Genomic DNA, 24,854 nt, shown 5'->3' with positions numbered 1-24,854 from the left:
TATTTCACGCTTTGACAGTATTTATTTCGGTTATGTGTTTTCTCTGCTGTCCAGTGTGAAGGTCTGAGCTGTGTGCGGTATGTGTGTCACTTTCTGATCTGACCTCTCTTCACAGCCAAATTACTTGTGTGTTTCTAATTCATTCAGAGGACTATTCAAAAGCACTCGCTTTTCAGCGCGCCTCCACACGCCTGTAGTTTTATAGATGATGAATTGTAGATTATTCTTTGTTAGTTTCCTATTGTGTGCGTGTTTGTGTGTGTGTGTTTGAGAAGGAGGGAGAGAGGGGCAGTTTATTGCAAACTGCAGTGCTGCTCTGCATCCCCCCCTCGGTATGAAGGCTGTGCAGACGCCGGGCTGCCTTCGGCTCGGCCGGGCTTGTCTCTCCTGCTCTGTCGGCCCCTCAATATCCGGGTTTATGCTTTGTGACTTTACTTGACTGCAAAATTGCTGAAGGAAATGAGCAAGGAGACACTTCAAAAGTGGATGTCTTTTAATTCTTTTTTTTTATGTTTTGTCCAAAGGTGCACACATTTGTGATTTAATAGAATTATTTTCAAATAGAACAAACGCGCATTTTTTTTTGTTATTGTTTGAGATCTGAAAAACATAATTCTTTACGGATTTTCTGTTTTTTGTGCTGAGTTCATGTACTGTCGTTTTGACCAGAATTTGTTACTTTTGTATGGGGATTTTCGTGTGACGATAGTTTGACCCTTTGCAGGGCGCTGATGGTGGAGGTGTGTGCGTGTTTGGGATGTGTGTGTCTCTGTATGCGCGTGTTTGGGAGGTGTGTGTGTGTGTGTGTGTGTGTGTGTGTGTGTGTATGGGGTTTGGGGGAGTCTGGGTGAAGTGGAAGGAAGTCTGAACGCCTTCCATGTACACACACACACACACACACACACACACACACACACGCACACTAGAGCACCACAGCAGATCCAAATGATCATTTTTCCCAAACTGTTACGCGCGATCTGTTCACGTACGTCGTTGTGTTTGCGTGGCGTGGCGATAACACGGGATTTAGATTCAGGTTGTTAAATGTAGTCTGAGTGGCTCTCTGTTGACATGGAATGTAAACACGGAGGACGTGTGTTTACGGCCTGAAAATTTAAAAATGTATAGACAAATGTCAGACGAGAGTGGTTTATGATTGATGTCCCGTAGAGAAGGGCCATTGTTTCTCACAGCCTAGGGGACAGAGAGTCCATTTTGCCTTCCCAGTGCGCTTTGCAGTAGCCTGCGTTTCTCTCCTTTTTTTTACCCTCATTTTGTCAGTAGATGTAGGCAAAAATGATAACGTGGTTCTCACAAACAAACTGGGAATTAAATTATTTAAACGTACTCGCACTTTAGGGCGAATATTCTTATGGGAAGCATTTGCATTGGATATTTTTTTGCATTTGGACCCCCTCACAAACACGTTCACAGGCTCTGTCAGAGCTGCTGAACTTTGGAGAATTTTTTTTTTCACCCCCTCAAACACAATTCCTGAAAGTTGGGAGTCCTTGAGCAGCTTGTGTGTGTGTGTGTGCGTAAAGGAGACTTGAATATCCCGAGCTCATGCAGCAGCCCTATATTCTTATGCACTTCATAAAGCCCCTGGTCCACCAGAGCATTTGATATTTTCTTTGTTCCTTTATCGTTGATTCCTGGGAGGTGCTATCAGCATCTACAGAGCGCTAGATGGACGTGCCATGCATTGAAAGGCCTAATAGATGGACTGCTGAGGTGTGTTTGGCGAACGCAGGCACCCAGCTCTCCCTATCTGAGCGTCACATGGAGCCCTATTTAAGTAAATGACCTCGGCTATAAGGCATACATATAAAGTCGATGATTTCCTAGTCTATTTCACTGTTTATTGCCCCGCTCTTTCGCACTGGAGCATAAAGGTGATTTGATTTGTGTTTGTGATTACAGTGTAGCCTACATATACTGTATGTGTAGCGGAGATGCATGGTGTTTGCCAGGAGGCGAGGGCCACTGCTGCTGACTCCGAAATAGCTGTTTCATCGCCGCCTTTATTAATAAGGAATCCCACAAATAAGAATCCTGGGTGTTACCTATAAAAAAACAAACATTAAAGGTGAAACAAGTTGCGTAAATACATAAAAAAAACAGCAACCAGTCAAGTCAGATTTCATTTATAAAAGCTATACATCAAGCACTATTGATCCAAGGCAGAAATGTGTGTGTATGGCTGCTGGATCTTATATCAACCTCATGTTTCACTCTCTCTAAAAAAAAAATGAAATTAAACGCAGAATCAGTGTATTTGTCCCAGGTGTTCGTAAACGCACCAGAAAGATAGTTGATTGTTGAGTCTCATTACCAGGACGTCAAATACTTACGTTTTGGGTTGGTAAAGCGTCCTGAGCACTGCAAAATAATGAGAAAATAAGAAAATACAGGCAGAGGGCTGGGTCTCTGCAGATTCAGAGACCACCACACACTTCTAAGTGTTGATTGAAGCGGATTGTGTTTGTATGAGCCCATATATTTCTAAGGAAAATATTTCATATAATGCCTATAAGAATATCCACTAAAGTAACAGGGCCACGTGTTATAGGTGAGTACAGTGGATCAGGTTTTATGACAACTGAATGACAGAGGAAATCAAACTTAATTTACATAAACAACAATCGTTAATCGAAGCAGGAACGTGTGTTTCTTTTTATGATGAAGACTCCAATGTTGGAGAATAGACTCAAGACGCCATAATCTAGGGTAAAAACTGCTTTTGTGCATTTTCTTCATATTTTAGCGCAAGAGCCCGCGAGGTCCAGCTTGTTTATGACCAGTCCTTGTACAGTCTAAAGACTTAACAGCTCGTCCTTCATCGAGAAAGGCTCTTTACCGCTGTGAACTCTTGTACTGTATATGCACCATTCGTCTGTACCTGAGCCAAATCTCCCCCTTTCCTTTTCCATTCTTTTCGCTGATAAAGAAAAGCTCCCGTGTGCGTTATTTGCATCGTGTTTGGTCACAGGATGAGGAGGAAGAGGAGGAGGAGGAGGGGGGCAAAGACTCCTCTGTTGGGGCCAACGATGTAGTGCAGGGTAAATCCACATAAACTCAGTTCAGCCACCTTTTTTATCTGCAGGACAGACTTTACTCACCTTCCCGGGCTGGCGTAAATCGTCCTTAAATGAAACGCTGAGACAAAGCAGTGAGAATAATATGTAAATGTGGTCTTTTCAAACGTTTTTTGTGAAATTTGAATTGCTTTTGTAAATACTGGTTGTTTGTCTAAACATGAACAGCGACTGTCTCTCAGTTCAGCCTTTTCTTCAGCACTACATCCCTGGTTGGCTCATTATTGTCAGCGCTTTGACGTGTCTCCTGCTCTCTCTTTTGTAGGACATGACGGGGACTCAGTTTCTACCCTGCAAAGCCAAAACTCCGCTCAATGCGAGGGGAGCCCGAAGTTCATAAAAGGGATTATTTGCATCTGGGTGCCTGAGAACCTTCGGTGCCTCCGGATTTTACTTTGGATTTGGGATTTATCGGGTTCTCACCGGGATGGAAAGCCGAGATTTCGCTCCTCCGCACCACCTCCTGACGGAGCGGAGCGCGTTGGTTCACAGCGCCGCGTCTCGGATGGCGCCAGGCGGCCACGGCTCCGTGCAGCACCCCGCTCACTTCCAGCCGGGGAAATACTACTCATCCCACCTCTCCATGGGTCCGCACTCAGGTTAGTAACGAAAGCAGCTCTTTTCATATGTATAAATGACAAGTGTGTGTTTAAAAAAAAAAGTCAGCTACGCTCTTTTGTCTGAAGCATATGTTCTCCATATTCCAAACTTGGGAAGCTCTTTGGGACGAACTGGAATTTACTGTGGAAGGAAATTGCTTAGATTTTGTGGGCATTTAAAAATTAGCAAAAAATGCACAGGCATGGTAAAGAGTTTTATGTTTTACTTAAATTTAATGAGCTGTTTATGACATGGCTGCTTTTTGCGTGTAATATATGAAAATAAATTTAATTTATCAGTTTCTGCCTCGCGTAAGAGCAAAATATGGAAAATGGTGGGAATTTCCCTCTTAAAGAAACTTGGCTTCTTTGGCAAATTAGATTAACTTTTAAATTTACGGCATGCATCCCTCCTTTTTTGTTTTAAACCTCTCATGATTTTAGACATATTCTGGGATTATTCGCCTTTATCACACAGGGATTATTCTAGAAGCATAATCTTGTCATAGATTTATATGGTTTCATCAATTAGTAAAGTGCTAATCATTGTCATTTGATGTAATTAATTAGAATTGGGTAATTCCACTGCTTATATTTCCCATTAAACAATAAATTAAAGCTATTAGCTGAGCACGTCCCTTGTTTCTGCTGTTGTGGCTCATGAAGGTGCACGGATGTGTGGTGGTGTTGGTGCTGCTGGGTTCGGGGGGCACATGCTGGTTTGTGCTGGTCACAAACTGGGGGTCGAAGAAGAAGTGGTGGGGAGTGGAGGGGAGCTCTGGCTAATAGAGGTGCGGGGTAATACCAGAAAATCCGGTTTCTATATTGAGCGGGGACGTGACGGGGTGCGAATGGGTTGACAGTGCATGCATTAGATTTAACAAGTAGCTTTGGTATCCTGTCTCAATAGGAGGGGGTGGGGGGTAGAGAGGTGTGTGTATGTGTGTGAGTGTGTGTGTAGAGAGAGAGAGAGAGGGAGAGAGAATGAAAGCCTCTGCTCGGAATCATACAGTGTGTCTATATGCTGGACTAACTGGATGAATGTAAACGTGCCCGATGAGAAATCTCATTAATTATCATTTGCAAATGCAGCGGGTTCTTTAAATAGACGCTGGGACTTCGGGCCTATGAATGATATCGTCTGTTTTGTGTAGGATCCACACATCCCCTGTCTCCACTTATTTGCATATTCATTAGTTTTACACAACAGCAAAACCGACGCAGACGTCCAGTCCGGCATTTTAACTCCTAGATTTTGTGACAAAATACATCACTTTCACATTTTCTGTGACCACATTAAACTTTGCGCAGTGTTTGTGGAAATAAAAGCTGAACCAGTTTGACTTTTGGTGTGTTTGAGGTCCTGGTTCTGGTCGTGGCTGCCTCACATGGAGGGAATGCGATTAAAAACATAATTTTTATTGGACCTGCAATTAAAGATTACCTTCATTATAGATTAATCTAACAGTTATTTCCACAATTAATCGTTTAATCAATAAAATGTTTAAAAAGAACTGTGAAAAAAATGCTCCTCAGAGCACCAAAGTGACGTCTTCAAATTGCATCTTTTGTTCAAGCAAAAGTCCAAACCCAAAAGACTCCTCAGTTAGTGTCACAAATGACAAAGAAAAGCTGCAAATCCTTACTTTTAAGAAGCTGGAACCAACAAATGTTTGACACTTTTGCTTGAAAAATTACTTAAATGATAAATCAATCATCAAAATATTTGGCTACCAATGTTCTTTGAAATGACTAATTGATTAATTGACTAATTGTTTCAGCTATTATTTTTATTATCTTCCTGTTGTGTCTTGATGTTCATGACTCTAAAGAGCACACGTTTAGTTGGAAAGTTTCAAATCTGTCTTTTTTTTTTTTTAACCATAACTGAATTATATATGCTTGTAGTTTAAATAATCAATTTAAATTATATTTGTATGCTTTATAGTACAAGATTTATATTTATAATTTTCTATAATTAATTAATTTTAGTAATATATTCTAAACTTTAACATATTTATTCCCTATATGTTTAACATATGTGCTATTGTAAATGTAATGTGTGCAAAATATATTGTACAATGTAATACTACAAAACAAACGTGTATTATGGTATGACACATATTAAATAATTAACATAATTATAGCTCTATATTATACTATATTTAAACATATTATATAAAAATTCGTACCTCATAATTTATTCTATTTTTATAAAACATTTTGTATATTTGATGAGACATTTAGCTGCATGTGTCCTTTAAATCTGACTGAAGTGATTTGACCAAAAATATGGCCATGTCATTTTTTAAACCCACCACTGATGCTGAGATCGCTTTAACAAACACACGTCTGACTTGCATAACGATTTAAACAGATTATCCTCCACTTTGACTGATATTGCTACTCGCTGACATGTATTATGGTCCAATTTAAAAATGATTCTGTAACGCTGAAAGGGGGAAAAAGCGTAGTAATGCAGGGTGATAATGCTATTGAAATATATTCAAGAGGGCCTCTCACTGGGTCTCAAGGTGCATGACACTGTATTGAGATTCCAGATATCCAGACTCTCCATGCATGTCCCTGATGGGGTTTTGACTGACATGATGGGCATAGAGGATTGTTGTTTTGGGAAGGGGGTTGGGGTACGAGTGTGTGTGTGTGTGTGTGTGTGTGTGTGTGTGTGTGTGTGTGTGTGTGTGTGTGTGTGTGTGTTTGCTGGGAGGTTAGGATGGGGGTTACCTTTGTGCTTGCCCCCCTTAGAGATTCAGAAAGCTGTATGCCTGGCCCTAGGCCTCGGCACAGGGGGTAGATATGATGTGGGGTTGGCCATACCAGGGCAGGAGGGGGGTTACGACGGGGGGTTTGTTTCAGATCTTTGGAAGGAGACACACACACATTTTTTTTTTTTCACCTTCTCACAAGACCAATCCGGGTGTATCACTTACAGAAATTCAAAGAAGGAAAAAAAAAATCCTCTCATTCCTCCTGTTTCTTCATATCCCGGAAAACCTGCAATCCATCAATTTGCCGAAGCCTCTTATTTAGATCAGCATGGTGTCTGCTTGAATATGGTCGCGCTTGACAAGGTGATGGAATGACAGCCGCATACCAACGCCATAAGACGCAGCCCCCATTTGATAAAACCCCACAATGATATTACACAGGCGTTTAGATTACTGATAGGAGCAGTGGGAAAGCCTTTGTCTCTCTCTGTCTGTCTGTCTTGCTCTCGTTCCCCTCCCTGTTTCACTGCTTTGCTTTTATTACAGTCTCCCTCTCTTTCTTCCCCTTTTTCTGTGATGTTAGCCCCCTGGGCAGTAGTTGTGCAAGTGTGTGTGTGTGTGTGTGTGTACACATGTGTGTGTGTGATTAAGGTTAGGTTTAGCCTGCAGTAGCACAGGTGTGCAGTATTATAGAGGGCGTGGCAGAGCTTGTCATTGAACAGGTGTGTTACTTCCCAGACAGCAGACGGTTTTTGTTTACATGGCTGTGTATGTGTGAGAGGGTGTGCGTGTGTGACCTAGTAATACAGACTGAAAGAGCCTACATTCATGTTACATGTGTGCATACATGCACAGCTGTACACACACATGCACGCACACACACAGGCCTTAAAGGGTTTCTCCCTTAAGCTGCTTGTGTTTTGTGCTTTGAAAGAGTAATAAACCATAATCAGAATGTTTTGGTTGGACTAGATAACCTCTCTGCCTCTTCTCTCTGTCTTTTCTCTCAACCCCCTGACCCTTTTCTTGTCCTTTTCTCTCTCCCCATCATTCCCCCCCTTTACCCATGTTTAACCTCGGTTTGCAACTCATGATTGTTTTCATCATCGATTACTCAGCACATTATTTTCACAACTAATCCTATGGAATTTTGTAGAATTGTAAAAAATACCCTTTGCAATTTCCCAGAGCCCAAACTGACTTCTTTTGTCCAACTAACAGTCCAAAACCCAAAAGCACTTTTGTAAATGACAAAGGAAAACAGAACATGTTTTGCATTTTTGCTTGAAAAATGACTGAAACGATTAAGCATTCATCAAAACACTTGGCAACTTATTTTCTTTTCAGTGACTAATCGATAAATTGACTAATTATTGCAGCTCTAGTCTCAAGTCTTGTTAGTGAAGCCCAGTTAGAGTCTGCATGTCTTTGCAATAAATGTGTGTGTAGCTGCTTGTGTATGTGTGTGTGTGTGTGTGTGTGTTTCTGAGTTGCATGCAGCCACCCTGTCCATTCATCATGATGCTGTCAGTAATGTCTCTCCTCTCTTGTAAGTTTCTCGGCTTTGGCTTTGATCGTCATGGCAGCACAGACGAGATACGCCCCTTCACCCTCCTACCTGCGCACACACCTTCACACACAAACAACTTGCAATGACGTGTAGAGAAAAGATTATGTGCATGTGCTTGTGTGTGTACTAAAAGTTTCTGTGTGTGCATGGGCTTGTACAATTAGAGATACAGAGGCCTGTAGGTAGTAGAGATGTCCATTTGTGAATCAGTGCAGTGCATTGATTATGTTAAAAGGCAAAGGTGAAGGAAGGCCCTGCATGTGAAAGATAAAAGAGAAAAAACAGGGTGAAAAGAGAATACAAGCATGTAAATGATAGATGGATGGGGCAGGGGAAGAGAGGGAGGAGGAGGAGAAGGAGGAGTAGAGGGAGTAGAGAGGCTGAATGTTTCCACCTGGTTGGTAATCCAGTCAGATTACCACCGCCTGACGGCACCCACTGGCCGCCATCCCCGACTCCTCAGCCTGCCGTCTCCGCTGCCTCTCAAGAGTGCGAGAGAGTGAAAGCGAGAGAGACAGAGGAGACGCTTGCCTCTGTGTGTGTGTGTGTGTGTGTGTGTGTGTGTGTGTGTGTGTGTGTGTGTGTGAGATGAGTCAGCAGTGGATGAGCCTCAGACAGACCCAGCCCCCCTCACCTCACCAGTGCTACCCAGGGTACAAGGGGCACATCCCGGGTGCAGCGTGCAAGACGACCCCCTGTGTGGAGGAGACAGCTGGTGGAGGCTGCAGCCAGCCGAGCTGCGATTGGACGCAGGGATGAAGGAGCAAAGCGTAAACTGTCAATTCAATTCAAGTAAAAAATAAATAAATAAATAAATAAAATAAAACATACACATCAAAAATCCTAATAGGGTTAAGTTGACCTTCTACCCATGGGTAGAAAACCAGCCAAGACAATGTGCTGTTTTGACCCAGTGTGAATTTTTACATTACTGTTGAATTATTTACCCAAACTAAAATATGGTATGGTTGTTAATACAGCTACAGATTAATATGTCACTCGTTTTTTCAATTAATCAAATAGTTGTTTGGTCCTTAAAATGCAAAGAGAATGCAAATGTTGATCGGTTTCTCAAAAGGTGACGTCTTGTTTTGTCCACAACCCGAAAGATATTAAGTTTATTGTCACAGATGACTAAAGAAACAAGATATTCACATTTGGGAAACTGAAATAAGAGAATTTTGACTTTTTTTTTTTTTTTCAAAGAATGACTCAAGACTATAAACCAGTCATCAAAACGCAATTAATTTAATAGTTGACAACTAACCAATTAATTGAGTAACTGTTAGTTGTAACCATTATCGTTTCTCAGTTTTGCATGTCATGTCATCATGTGTGCATCGCATAGGTCAAAATCATACCCAACAAATAACACGAACAGTTTATTCAACCTATTGGTTCAACGTGTCACGATATGCCAGTACTGACAATAACCGTGAAATTTAAAAAAATAAATACTGATATCATGTTAATAATACACATATGATAATGTTGTGTAAATAATAGTGTGTTTTACTGTAGGCTTTTAAATCATTTCCATTTTTTTTCTGTTCTTACTTTGTCCCGCTTCCCACATTTTTGTGCAGTTATGGTTAAAGACTCTCTCTCCACCTCCCTACACTTGTATTTTGAGTGTCATTCATTTGCCAAAAAAAGAGATAAAATGCACAACAAACAAAGTAAAAACTTAATTTGACTTTTTTTTTAAAAATCTATAGATGTGCTAATAAATTAAATATATCGTTTAGCCATGGTAACTGTGTTGTGAAAATCTGATAACCCTAATTGCAATATATCTATATATCTATATATTTTAAACATATCTTTTAGTTCTAGCTGTGAACAGCCTTTTTAAAACTTGTCAAAATAACCATATTTTAATTAATACAATATTCATATTAAAATAACACTAAGTCAAAACAGCTCATTGCTTGCAGGTTAAGTTGACCTAGTAACACATTAAAGTATATTGGACAATGATTTTTGGTTTGAATTAGGATTTTCGATCTAAAGACATCCATTAATCGCACATATCCCATACCAATTTTCATAAAAATCATTTTGCCTACACACAGTTTTTTTTCTGTCAGCCTCTAAATATTGGAAACCTGATTTTACACCCACATCAGAACTGCACTTATCTAAAGTTAAAGTAAAATATGCAGCAAGGCCAAAGAAATCAGTTAAATGAGTCTGACTGTTTGAAATTTGTTGACGCATTAACGGCATTAAGTCATTAAGTCATTAAGTAAAGTCATTAAAGTCATTTCCATTACAAATTAGACTCTTGTGTATGCTTTGATATTTCAAGCAAAACTATGGCACATCATTTAAATATATTCCTGAACGTTTCACTGCATCTAATCAAATTGACCTCATGGAGTAACTGTGACCGAGATTTGAGTCGTTCTGAAAGGTCACATCAAATGGAGAGATAAAAAAAACTGAATGTATTAACTGAAGCTCTTTTTGATGTTGGAGTTTTGAGTGAAGCGTGCGTTTGTTCTGAAGCACATTTGCTGCACTGACAGAAGACTTTTGTCTCATCTCCAACTCTCATCCAACATGTGAACAGCTGCTTATTGTCGGTAGCAGTGATTTGAAGGGAGCGGGGTGCGTTTGGTTGCGACATCTCCGGGGTGTGAACACACACCACCATCTGATGACTTGGCATGTGAATGGAGAGCGCCAGACTTCCTGTGTCCATGTGCTCTTTTCTCTCTCGCTTTCTCTCTCCCTCTCCTCTTCCTCCTTCTCGTCTTCTTCTTCTTCTGTCCCTCACTGGCCAGACCTCCCCTCCGTCCGTCTTCCCCGCTCCCCTTTAACCACATGCTCGCCCTCCCTCTTCCTCCTCTCCTTCTGCTTTCCTCTTTCACTTCCCCTTCACTCTGTGCTCGCTCCTCTCGGCTTTCTCGAGTGGTCCTCCAGCCCTCCTCCTCCTCACAGACGTGTACCTCCCCACTCCCTTCTCTTTCTCTCTCCCCCCTTCACTCTCTCCTCTCTTCTCAATCGATCCCCCCACCTCTTATATCCAGCTCCCATCTCTGTCTAACTCCCCACACACCCATCGCCTCCTCGCATTGTTAGGGAACCAGCTTCTCTCAGCACTCCTCCTATTTCTGTCTCAATTTCAGCCTGCTTCCTCTCCTTTTTCCACATTGCCTCATTTGTTTCTCCCCCCTCTTCTTGCCTCCCCCCTCTCCCCACCATTCGGCCGGTTGTTAACGGGCCCGTCCCGGTGCTACTCGGCCCATGGCCAACTCACTAAATCAGAAACGATTGGAGGATTTGGCAAGAGGGAGTGAGAGCTCAGCGCGGCGCCTTTGTAAGTCAGAGAAACGAGAGAAAAATGACATTTTAAACAGCCCGCAAAACACAAGGCTAAAACAGCTTCTTACTCTGTACAGGAAGGGGGGGGGGGTCTGTGTGTGTGTTCATGTAAAACTACAATATATGATGTTTTATGTGAATAAGTGACTGCTGTTTCTGGTAATCATCATATGAATGCATAAAAAAGTCACACGGTGTGTGAAAAGAAAGTGGACATTCATGTTTGCGCTATAATGTGTGCATTGGTTTTTGTGGTTTAAGTGGACATTTGACATGAAAACACACCAACGCAATGAGGACATTTTGGATTAGCAGGACAGAGGTGTCACTTTGATGCAGCAAAAAAAAAACAAAAAAAAAAACTTGTTTAGGCAGCAGCAGTGTCTTTTAGTATACAGAAAACTGTGTGTGTGTGTGTGTGTGTGTGTGTTTGCAGACACTATAATTCCCTGCTATTTTATGGCTTTCCACTTCTTCAGAGGGGTCAAGGCAATCCCCTGTTTACGCGACGTGACAGAGAGGTGACATCACTTAGCAAGGGGGGGCACAGACATGATGTCACAGTCTCGCACATCCACAGGTCGACTGCACCCCCTGAAAATGCGTATAAGAGCAAGGCAGTGCAGCCACAGCAACCCTTATCGCGGCGGCAACCGACACCTGAGACGGAGCGGCTTTTATTCGTTCCAGGGTCACATTTATGCCTGACTCATCGTCACTCGAGCTGACTCGTTTGACTCAGCCGGGGCCCTTTTCCTCGGCTGTTGTGTTTTGGCCCTCTATTCGATTCATTTCAGCTCTGTTTGGCTCATTCATATTGTAATGGCCTCCATTCAGGCGGGTCTATGTCCAGTTTGTTTTGCTGTCAGGGGCTCAGATGGATGGAGGGGGCCGTAGGTTCATCTGGAGGTGAGGTTAAAGAAGGCAGAGTGGTCGGACTGCCCCCTGAATCCTGGACCCTTCAAGGTTTTTTTCTGAGTCACGCTGCTGCTGTGTTTGGTGTGAAAGACAGCTAATGTGCTCTTAAATAGGAAATAGGTTCATATCTGTGTGTGTGTGTGTTTGCATGTTTGTGTGTGTGACGGGGGGAAAGAGAGTAAGAAAAAGGGAGAAGCAGCTGTGTGGAACAGCATGGATCGTTACACAGTGACACACATGAAAGCATTAAGTATATTCAGGAGCCTTCGTTGAATATACATGGAGCTGTGTGCAGCTTTGTATGTATGTGTGTGTGTCAATGCATGTGTGTGTGTTTGTGACTGTGTGTGTGTGTGTGTGTGTGTGTGTGTGTGTGTGTGTGAATCCCCTCCCATGCTCTTGCCCGAGCTGAGAGTAGTGAGAAAGAAAACAAGGAAAAAGAGCGCGAGAGAGAGAAAGAGGGAAAAAAAACAAAAAAAAACAACAAAGATCCGTCATCAGTCATTCATGGCTAATCAGTCTCGTGGGACGTGCACACACACATACACACTCACACACACTCTCAGTCACACAGTGCTGAGGTCCTAATCCTACTGGGACTGCCTGTGCCTCTGTGTGTGCCTGTCTAAATTTTGGATCCAGGCTGATTAGAAGCAAACTCTCTCTTTATGCATGTCTCTCTCTACTTCTACTTCTCTCTCTTTTTCTCTCTGTCTCTTCTCCTCTACGTCTTTGATTGCTGGTAAAGTGTCTCTTCTCTTTCTCTCTATTTTTCTCTTTTGTCTCTTTAATAACCGCCTACTGTCTTTTCCGGTCGTTTTGATGTGTGTTTTTGTAATGTTTGGAAGCATGTGTGCATGCATAATATAGGGACGTCTTTTGTGTGTGAGTGCACACTTATCTCTGCTTTTGCATGTGTGTGCTTACTCCTGCCTGTGTGTGTGTGTGTGTGTGTGTGTGTGTGTGTTTGTACATCTTGCTTCATCAGAACCTCTCAGTGTTGGTCTGTGTTTTATCGGTTCTCGCATTTGTTTCAGCTTTGTCTTTTTCTTAAATCAAATAAGCTTCAGTGGCATGGGTGTTAATGTTTTTACCAAAGCTTAATTATCATTGAATACAAAACATTATCATGACAATAAACAGATAAATAATCACAAGAAGACAAGTATCTTAAACAATACAATCACATAGATATATAAAATGGCACGCAGATAAATAATTTGCTCATCTGCCCTAACATATCAGCATGTTCATCCTAATTTTGCTAATTTCTGGACACTAAGTATGATGCTGGCTTCAGGGCTCAACAATTAGGATTGAAGTACAATGTTGGGCTAGTGAATCTATCCAAAGAATTAAACTATTAAACTATTTTGATAATTGATTAAAGTAATTTTTCATGCAAATGACAGAATATGCTGTTTCCTCTCAAACATGTATATTTCCTTTATATTGTTATATAGAACCGAACATCTTTGGGTTTTAGACTGAAGTAATTTTCTGACACTTAATAGACGTAGACCTAGATGACGCAGCTCCAGATTAAATATGACAATTAACTTTAGTCCTTGTTGTTATTTGATAACTGCTAATAAATAAAACAATTTGTAGAAGAACAAGTAAAAGTTGACGTTGGCCAAGTAGATTTCAGACACACTTGCCTCACCGGGCAAATGAAAAAAAAAAACATTAATGTTGAACCCTGTTCTTTGTCTAAAAATTGCTCTGTTAAGTCTGTATAATTGTTGCATCCGTTAGGAAATGATGCTCGGTCTCTATGGCTTGCAGTGTAAAACACACTTTATCTTTGCTTGGATATACGTATCATAATACAGCAGATATTAACATAACACTTATTGCCCAGCCTGCATCTGCCTGTCTTAATGGCTGTGCTGTGTTATAGAGAGATACAGTGCTATTATAAAGGTGTGTTTTAGGGTGAAATAACTTGTGTGACTTCCAATTTCTTTCCAATAGGTCAGGATTTTTCTTTCAGTTTGAGTTAGGGCTGGGCAACATATAAATATTATGTCAATACCATGATGTAGATATTGTCTTTGATTTTGAATATTGTTACATCGTGATATGGAATGAATTTTGTCTTTTCCTGGTTTTAAAGGCAGCATTACAGTAAAGTTATGTCATTTTCTGAACTTACTACACTGTTCTAGCTGTTCCGTTACTTGCCTCCACACACTTGGCCATTATATCCACGTGACTGATGATTATTTATCAAAAATCTCATTGTGTTAATATTTTGTGAAAGCGCCAGTAGTCATCCTGACAATATATTGAATAATGTATATTCAATATATGAAATATATATGAAATATTGATATCAAGGTATTTGTTTAAAAATATTGTGATACTTGATTTTGTCCATATCGCTCAAGATTTAGTTCCATTTTTTCCCCTCCTGTTTTATATCATTGTCAATTGAATATCTGTTTTGGGTGACAAAGCAAGGCATTTGAAGAACGCACGTGGCTCTGAGAATTTCGCGATTTAGTGGAATTTCATAGATGATTTATTGAATAATCAAGAAAATAATTGGCAGAGTGATAGACAATGAATATAATTGTTAGCTGCAGCCCTGGAATCTTTTTTCTTGCACTCCACCAGCCTCTTTTTCTTCATTCATTCTTTTATTTGTTTTCCTTTTCTCCCTCTTTATTTCCTCGCCGTGGATCCCTCCAATAATCTTTTATTCCTGTGTAAATATGACAGCAATGAGGGAATATAAAGAATGGAAAAGCCACGCTGAAATAAGGTCAGACTAGGTTATTCTCACCTGCTTTCTCACTCTCTCTCGCTTCGTCACAGGCTCCCATCCTCCCACCCTCCCTCCGTCGCTCATTCCTTCCTTCTCTCCTCCTCCGCCCGCTCCCTTGTTGCCTCTCTCTCGTGTTCGCTGTCTGCTGATCCCGCTCTTCTCTCTTGTTCTTCCCCCTCACACACACTGGCACACACTGACTGTCTGACGCCCACACACGCGCACACATACAGTACAGTAACTACACATGCAGACACACACACACACACACACACACACTCACGCTGACACCTGCATGTCGAGCCGTTGAGGGTCTAATTTAAGTAAAGTGCTTCTCTAGGAACCACAACCCCTCAACTCACGATGATGGAGGGTGATACGGTGCGGCGTGGTTGAACACACATGCACAGTTATTCATAGACACACACACATCCTGCTCCAGTGATACAGAGATATGGCTCTCTGTGGTGTGGGATTTAAGGAAGCACTGTAGATGGCTTGTAAGCAGCATACTGTAATAATAATAATGTGTTATTTGATCCCCATTGGGAAACTCACCTTTTCTTGGCTGCTGGCAAATCAGACTGCAGGGTCAGTTACAGCGGTGGCAGAGCTGTTAGGGATACAGTGTCTTGCTCAAGGACACTTCAGCAGGGTGGATGCTGCCCGCTGACATGGATACGGGTGAATCTGGGTCTGCTGGTTAAAGGATGTCGTCCTCTTCCACGCTGCAACCGCCCTGCCGCTGCGCTTCTGCTGCGTAGGTGTGTTTGTTTCCACTGGAGTTGGAGCTAACTTTAGCTGAAGCTGCACCGCTGCTGCTGCAGATCTGGGGCCCGCAGTCACAAACCTTCATGGAAAAAATAGCTTGAAGTGTTTAGGTTTTGGGAAGTTTAGTCAAGACCCACCAAAATGCTTCAGTTGGTGCAAGGCTTATCTTACATTTCTCTCTACAAATTCTACAAATAAATAGTGACTCTTGGAAGCCAGATTTAATCTAAATCAACAACAATTATAGTCCATATTTGCCACAGCTATGGCACTTTGTGGAATTGTTCAAGTTATGAGCAAACAGGTGCTTATCTACACATTCAGCAAAATACAGAGCAAAATTAGCTTCATTTCAAGTCATGTTTGTGTCCACCTGATGAAGGTAACGTCCTTTGTAACTCTGTTTTGGTCTCCACCCCCTTTCAGAACAAATTGTCGCCTTGTCTTCTATATGCTCTGTCTATCAGCTAGTTGCTAGCAGTGGCTGTCTACTGTTTGGTGCTAGGCTGGTAGCGTAGCACACAAGCAGGGTTTTTAGAGCCTTTTTGTTGAAAACTGTTACTGTGGCTGGAAATGACGCTGTGGAAGAAGTGTGAGTTAAATCAAATAACAAAAGTACAAGAATGAGCAAATTCTCGCTTTTTTCCCCAATGTTTTCTTCTAACATTACTCCCCCATCCCCTGCCAACCCCTGCTGTAGTTACTTGTTTATGTGAACCAATAATGTTACCCAAGCTAAGTTATTCATCTTCAATGCACATCATTTCAATAGCTTTTGTCTTCACAGATTCAATATTGTGAGAATTTCAATTGACCTCTACCGTAAACATGCCTCTTTTGTCTCTCTTATTTCCAAAGTGGTGTTGATCACTCCTTCACAGAGCCAGGCACCAAAGAAATCGAAAAAAGTCAGGTTGTCTGTCTGTGACAGCAGCACAAACAATAATACCATTTTCAAAGCGCTGGGGAAGGGGAATTGAAAAGTTGTCTATTTCCACTTTAAATTTAAAAATCAACAAAAGAAATATGTCTGTAGCCCCCACACACATTGTAAATTTAACTAGCTTATTAATCATTAAAAAATAGATTACAGAAAAAGAAAAAGTAACTTATACTTCACTTTTGGCTCACACTGTTTTATGTCAGTTCATCCCTCTGGTAGAAATTTACCTAATTCAAAAAGTTAGTGAAAAAAAAGAAACTTGTTTTTCCGGTGCATAGCTGGTGAAGAGCTAATTTTAATTAAAGTTAAATTTAATTTAAACTTAATTTGTGGAAACAGGCCTCATCGGCCTACAATCTTCTCTTGGCTCATGTGAGTAATTAGGCCAAATATTGAACCATTGCACCACACAGACTTGACATATTGTTAACGTCTACTGTCATAGTTATGACCCATAATTATCATCAGTAATAGTCAGTTAATAAGTAACAGGGCCACATAATGCAGCAATAAGAACATGTGTTTAATGGGGATTGTGTGCCAATATACCATAGATTGTAATACGTAACCAGAAAGTAGTAAATGTTGATAAGTGGTGAACTTGTATTGTGTTTGAACTTCAGTAGATCATACAGTATGATTCATGAAGGAACATGTGTACCTGTTCATCTCTGTCTCAGCTCACAGTGACGTGTTTTCTGTGAAACTCACTTTGTGCTCCTCCTGGTGTCTTGACCCCCTGGTGTATTTCATCCAGCAGCAGCCACATGCGTCTACAAATCATTATAGTCTGTGTGTGTGAGTGTGTGTCAGTGAGTGAGTGTGTGTGTTTGCTGTGGTTGCACACTGAATGGACCACAGGGGCGTGGCACAGGCATGTTGGACGACCAGAACTCCCAGAACAGGCTTCCTCACTGTTAACCAGAGCTGCAAAGCAACGGTGGGGTGGGGTGGGGTGGGGGGTGGCTGGGGGGGGGGGGGTTGCCAACACACACACACTCACACACATCTATACACACACACAAGTTAGACGGAATTGCATTATTGAGTCTCACCGCAGGCTTTCCTGAAATATCAGCAACCTTATGCTTTTAATTAGTGTGTATGGAGTGTGTGTGTGTGTGTGTGTGTGTCTGTGCCCGCACGTACCATTTGTGTCTCATTTTGACCCATGCAGCAGAACCAGTCTCGTATGACCCCTGTTCCCCAAATTCCCCTGTTTTCTTTGGTAAAACATGGAAAAACTTACCCTGACAGCCCCCTCCTCCCTCCTTCCTGCTTCCTAAGAATCTCTCATGTGTTGTGAGTTCCTGCTTTCTCCGACCATATATGGTCCTTCCTCCTGGCTTGGGTGGGTGGGTGTGTGGCGTCCAAAAAGTCTGTGGTCAAACGCAGGAACATTTTCCTTCTCACTCACAGTTTACTGGGCCACAGTCGCCGATGGAAAACAACAGTGGAGTGCTTTTTTTTGTGATTTTTCGGGCTGGGTTGACACAAGGTGCAACGTTGCACGTTTTCCTTCGCTGTTCTTTTAATTCCTCCTGCTTTTATTTTCCTGTGATTTTCATGGAGTCATGGAGCAGATGACATGCCTTTTAGCATCCTCATGGCTTTTTGATGGCACACATGTAGGTGCAGTGAGATTGATAATGTAAATGTAAGAAAGCTTTATTTGTCTTAAGTCTCTTAATTCATTCATACTACATTTTGAGTAATTATAGACAATCAAAGTTGTTTCATTTGCTGTAGCTATAGTAACTTACTTTGTTGAACCTGCTAGCAAACAGTTGCTTATCTACCAGCAGTTACAGTTTCATTTGAGTCATGCTTGTGTCACTTGATGAATGTCAGTGTAATATTCAGTTTATCTCTTTAACTGCTAAATGCTCCACTGTCTTTCCCAGTTAGTCACTAACTTACCTGTGGAAGGGCAAAGTGGGTTTTTAGAGCTTTTTAACTAAAAACAGCTGCATGCTGCTATGGAAGCAGTGAGATGGAGGCAAAACAGTTGACTTGTGGGCCAGAAAACCCAAAGAATGAGCTGGAAGATGCTCAAAAATCTCACAAAAGTGAAGGTCAGCTACGTTTTCAGCAGGTTCATCACTATGAGCATACACCTTGTAGTTAGCCATTGTTAAAGCTACTACAAGAAACTTTAATATATTGTGTTGATTTTCGAGGTCCCTCTGGACAAAGTGTTTCTTCTTCCCCTCCTCTTGCTTCTTTTTAACTGGCTAATGCACAGCTCACTGTAACTTTGGCTGGGAAAATGTAAACACAGGCTCATTTCATCTGATTTCAAGGTGAATCTGACCTGGCGGTAGGCCTTAAGAAAAACTATGTCAAAATAGCTGATCTTCTCGTAAATGGTCTTGTTTGCCTATGTAGGTCATATAGAGGCAACAGTAATAAATTGAGATTCCTTGTAGTAGCTTTAATATAAAAATATTGATTATAGCTGCAGTAGTGGATCCATGGGTGAGATTGGGATGTAGCTACAGTAGTCTCGTGCATGCCGAGAAATGGTAGTAGAAAGAATGTGTGTGTCTGAGAGTGTGTGTGGATGGAGGGCTCTGGTCCACAGCCTGGGAGTCAGGCTTTGAGCTGTGCTGTTCATAGTCTGCTGATTTATGCGCCTCACAGGGAAATCTCTCATTTGTAGCTCTTTCATCTCATTTTTCCCCTCCACTCTTTCTCTCCCTCTGCCTTTCTCTTTCACTGTCCTCTCTCTTCTTCCCGCCGTAATGTGATTCAGTACAGCCGCTCATCCCAGGCGACATGCCATGCTTTGCTTGCACACCCTGCTCTCTCTAACATGAATGAGTCAATTGATGAATAATAAGATAGAGCAGAAGGAAAATGCTATCTGGATCTAGTCGAGCAAAAGAACTCCTTTTCTCCCCTGAACGTTTTCTTTGTAAGCACCGCTCGGGCGCTTACTCACACATTGAATGTGTTTGTGTCCCCAGTGCCATAATGCTTTTACAGACCTTTGTGTGTGTGTGTGTGTGTGTGTGTGTGTGTGTGTGTGTGTGTGTGTGTGTGTGTAAGCGCCTTCCACAACCGCCTTGTTTGAGTAGCCCTGTCACTTGTGCAATCCCGTGGTGTCAAAACAGATCAGAAAGGTCTGGCTTGACTCCTGCCCTCACACACACACACACACACACACACACACACACTGGTGTACACACACACACACTCTCACATACAGACATACACACACACACACTCTCTCACACACACACAGATTGAAGGCTCAGTGCCAGGGCCCTTGGTGGTTGGAGGCTTATGAAAGGGTCGGACTGACGAGAGGTTGCCAAGTGTACGGCAATAAGCGTAACAGCCAAGCTAACGAGAGTCAGAACCTCTGACACACACGCAGACACGCACACACACACACACACACACACACATACACACAGTGAAACTGTACTGTCAGGCTCTCGAGCTCTCTCAGTAGTGGCCACCAGTGGCAACCAGAAAATTTGTGTGAGTGTGTGTGTGAGAGGGAGAGTTCAGTATATCAGTGTGTGGACAGAGGCTTTTGTTAATTGGCAAATGTGACAATGGAACACGAGAGGATATTGATCTTCAATCGGATGCTGATCGATTGAACTCGTCATCCTTTCAGGTGTGTGTGTGCGTGTGTATGTGTGAATGTGTGTGTGGCTGTATTGATCCACAGAGGTCCATTCAGAGAGATACACTCTTAGAAATAAGGGTTCCATAAGTGTTCTTCCTGAAGGGCTGAGGTTCTACCTAGAACCATTTGCTTCTGAAGAATCCCTTTTTTTAAAAAAATGTTTCTTGTTTTGTATAATGGTGAAAATAATCAATAAAAATTGTTAATCGCAAAAGAAGAAACAGTTCATCAGAGTAGAAAAAAGGTGGAAAAAAGAGGATTTCTGAAATTCTTGTAAAACTCTTTATCAACAGATCTTATCATAATATAGAATAATTCTCTCATGGGTGGAAAGGTTCTCTGTAGAACCCCCAGAGAGGGTTCTAGGTGTAACTGTTGTTATATGTTGGCTTCTCGGTTGAACTGTCTGAAAGGATTCCAGGGGAACCTTTATAAAACATTTTACCTTCTATGGTTGTAGTTACCACCTTTATTTCTAAGAGTGTACAGCAAAGAATATCACTCCGTGGCTTTATCTGCTTCTTTCTCTTTGTGACATTCGTTATATCACCACCATCGCCTCCTCCCTTTGGTGTCTTCCTTTTCCTCTCTCCTGTTTGCTTCTTCTTCCTCCTCCTCCTCCTCCTCCTCCTCTTCCTCCTCCTCCCTTTCTCTCTTTAGAATAGCGAGAAACCTTGGGACGGTCTGGCCTCATATCTGTTGTCTCGCTGTTTTGTTTCACCGTAGATTCAAGCACTCTTCAGCAGCTGCTGAGATGAACACACAAAAGAGGTTGCAGGGTTATTTTTTTTTTTCTGCGCTGATTTTCTTTTTCCACTCGTGCAACATACCACACGTACTGTATATCAATTGGCTTATAAATGCAAGAACAGATCTGTTATAATTCAAAAATGAGAAAATAACCTTGACGTTTTTTGGGTGCTTTTTCTTTAACAGATACTTTGGATTTGGCATAAAAGCATTTACAATGGTACTGTTTCTAAACAACCTGTGCCAACCTGATTGATCCATCCTTAATTAAAACTGTCATAGTGTGCCTTAAAGGTGTGAATCTGTGAGTGCACTCATAGAAAATACAGTATTTTTGCACAATTGGAGCCAACTTTTTCTTCTTTAGAAACTTTTATCCACTGGGGTTAAATAAAATAGTCACACACTATCCAAGGTGTTATTTCAATAGTGTGACAGTTTTCCCAGTTAAAAAGCGACTTTCTGTGGAGAGTTTAGTGTCTTTTTTGCCTTTTGTAGCTAGATTTCCTCTCTGTATGACTGTTAAACATCAGTGTAAAATGGCGTCTCTGAAGCTTCTGGCTGTTAAATTCTGAAGTGCTGACACCAAATCCTGACGTTTATACTGTTGAGTCTCCAGATTTGCTGCTATCAAACTCCATTGTGGCTGCACTGGAAATATAACGACATCCCAAAATTTATGTTTGGCCCTGTTATCCATGAGAATACCAAAAATATGCCAAGCAGCAAAAACCTGCCCAGAAAAGCAAGGCACGTTTCCAGCTCTTGTTTTTTATAAAACAGTGTTTAAGTGTTTTTGAGTGGATTTTCCCCTCAGCAAATCACATTACAGTCAATCATGAATAAACTAAAGCAGATTTCGCTCACTGTAAGTACAGCTGACTGTATTAGTATGAATAGAAACTTGGATTTTTATTACCTTGGATTGTCAACATTGGAGGATTCGCTGCCTGTGTGTTGACACACTTTTCCAAGTCATGATGCCAACTGGGAAAAATGGGAGGCATACGAGCACATTTTCTACTTTAATTGCCACTACAGAGACTGAATGGAGCTGTTTTCTCAGTCAGCAGCTTGTATTTATGGTAAATAACATATGCATATAGTAATAAGCTGCGCATAATCGTGATGTCACTTGGGTCAGAGTTGGATTTTTGACATAGACGGTTATCAGATCAGAAAATCAAGTGTAATGTTTTTTTTATCATTGTGTTTTCTTGAGCCCTGTCTTCTAGAAATTATGTTTATATACAACTAATTCACAACAGAAAATGCACTTTGAGGGAAACAATTTGTTTTCTGCTGCAATTAGGAAATGTCACTAGTTAACATTAGAGATCAACTGATACTGGATTTTTTAAAATTAAGACAAAGGATGAAATTGAAATAAAATGCCGCCTTTAAAACTAAAAATTCTAAAAATAAAGACAACCTGAATTATGTTCTGTCAAAAAATCAGTTTTTTTTATAGGGGCATCAATATCAGGCAAGTCACAAAACTGTCGACACTGAATGTATCCATGAATGTTCACCGACAACATATTTTATTTACGTTTCACCAAAGTAGGCAAACTTGCAAGACACAATCCAGTTGTAGTGACTACAGCTTCATTCAAAAGTCAGCAGTGAGTCGAGGCGTGGGATATATTTATTTGATAATTTCTCTAACCTTAACCAAAGTGCTTTTGTTGCCTAAACCTACCCAAAATCACGATATGTCCTCACCTTAAGTCGAGTGACGTCAGTTTTTAGCCCAATATCACAAATCACTATTTGCCTCAGGGAGCCTTAGAGTCTGTACAGTGTCCTGTCCTGTAGACCCTCAAAAGAGAAAGGACACCCCCAGCCCCCAAAAAACTTTAGACCAAATTTTTTTTGTTGCCTAAACCAACCCTAAATCATGATATTTCCTTACTATAACTAAAGTAGTTTTGTTACCCAAACCTACCCAAAATGAAAATATTCTCTAACCTTAACTTAAGTGCTTTTTTTTACCTAAACCTACTCAAAATCACCATATTTCTTAACCTCAACCAAAGAGCTTTTGTTGCAGGAGTCTGGTCACGAACCCTGGACTCTGGTGTTAAAGTTCTGCACTTCATTCGTCCACCATCTACCCTAACAGCCTCCTTGCAAATCCAGCATTTTATACAAATGCACTGTTTCAAAGAAACGTTGTTTGTGAACATAATCCAGGCAGGAATTATGCTGTCACCACAACATAATCATGAAAACAATTTAATAATATACAAACGTAATTTCTAGGAGACAGGGATGGTTTTCTTCCACTGACTCTTTCCTCTGATATATCTCATCAGTTGTGGGTAATTCGGTGTGTTTGCATTCATCATTTTCTGCTCAGAGCAACGGGAAACATACGAGAGGATGCAGCGGTGACAGATGGAAAGGGAATGTGTGGATCAGGATAAAACAAAGGCGGAAACGGGGGGCAGGAATAGAAGAAGAAGGGGAGAAGAAGAAGAAGAAGAAGAAAAAAAAAACACAGGAACAGAAATAAGGTTTACGTTAGTGGCTGGCCTCCGAGATGATTTTCCATATCAGCAGGCCAGAGGGAGCGGGCAAATATGATTTTCTCCCCAACTCGCCAACAGAAAACAGACAGAGAGGGGGAAGGGAGGGAGGTGACAGGAAAGAGAGGGGATGGGGGAAAAAGAGGAGAAAAGGAAAGGAATGAGTAAATGGAAAAAGATGGGGAAATGGGGGAAGGGTGGAGAGATGAAAGAGTGGGAAGAAAGTCAACAAGGAATACCACTAAACTTACTAATCAATATCACTACTGTTTGAAAGCGGTGTAACTTGTTTTTAAAATGTGTGCTTGAATAGGAGTTAAAGGCATTGTTCTGATCATTTGAAGTGGGGTTGTATGATGTACCTGCAGATAGTCAGTGTATTAGCTACAGTAGATGGCGGTCGACAGCCCCAGGTTGGAGAAGCACAGAGGACTACCGGCACAGAAACTAAGCAATGTAGTGCTGTGAGACCAGGTCAGCAACAAAATGTATCACGTGTAAGTGTCAGTTCAGTATACTATACTTAGAATATTTTGACCACTTTATCTTGCTGCCAGGAAAACTGTCTTTATATATGACAAATATCGCTTTCTCCAAACCAACCAAACTCCAAAGGCGCAATCAGTAATTTTACCTCATAGAGGACAGGACCAACATAGGAGCTGCTGGTCTACCACTGCCTCCATCTGTTTGTATGTTTGCGTTATTGTGTGACCTCAGTGAATCCGAATGATCCTTTTAAAAAAAAAAAAAAGTCACACAATAACACGAACAAATGAACAGATCGAGGCAGCAGCAGACAAGCAACTCCCACATTCTGCGAGGTAAAACTATGCTTTCACCTATGGAGTTTTGCTAGATTGGACAGAGCAATATTTGGCTTATAATGGAAAAGCCTGACGGCAAAGTAAAGCAGTGAGATTATTCTAAATATAGCATACACTTAAACTGATATTGATATTTTAGATTGATCTTTTTTTTTAGGTTGCTAAAATACCTTTTCCTGCTGACCCTTTCCACACAGCCTCCATCCTAGTGCCCCTCTCTGCTTCTCCAAACTAAAGGCGTACTGACCGGCATCAGCTGTAGCTAATATACTGTAATACACATTGACTATCGATATGTACCTTTTAGAACCCCGCCTCAAATAATCTGAACTATCCCTGTAAGTTTTACGGCCCTCTGAGACATGTCAAGAT

The 24,854-nt window shown here is 41.3% G+C and overlaps 1 protein-coding gene across 2 annotated transcripts in view; it reads left to right on the top strand.

Moving 5' to 3' along the window:
- The window catches only part of bahcc1b (BAH domain and coiled-coil containing 1b), an 83,752-nt gene that overhangs the window by 10,322 nt on the left and 48,576 nt on the right, over positions 1–24,854 (top strand). For both annotated transcript variants that reach the window (XM_084741376.1, XM_084741375.1), the window contains exon 2: positions 3,364–3,697. In XM_084741376.1, coding sequence (XP_084597502.1) covers positions 3,526–3,697 — 172 coding nt within the window. In that variant the 5' untranslated portion in view covers positions 3,364–3,525. The remainder of the gene's footprint in view (positions 1–3,363; positions 3,698–24,854) is intronic.

Source organism: Lutjanus erythropterus, chromosome 17 (assembly GCF_056507025.1).
Source record: "Lutjanus erythropterus isolate fLutEry1 chromosome 17, fLutEry1.hap2, whole genome shotgun sequence".
NCBI lineage: Eukaryota > Metazoa > Chordata > Actinopteri > Lutjaniformes > Lutjanidae > Lutjanus > Lutjanus erythropterus.
Note: the sequence above shows the minus strand (reverse complement) of the source record. Positions and strands in the feature narration are given on the sequence as shown.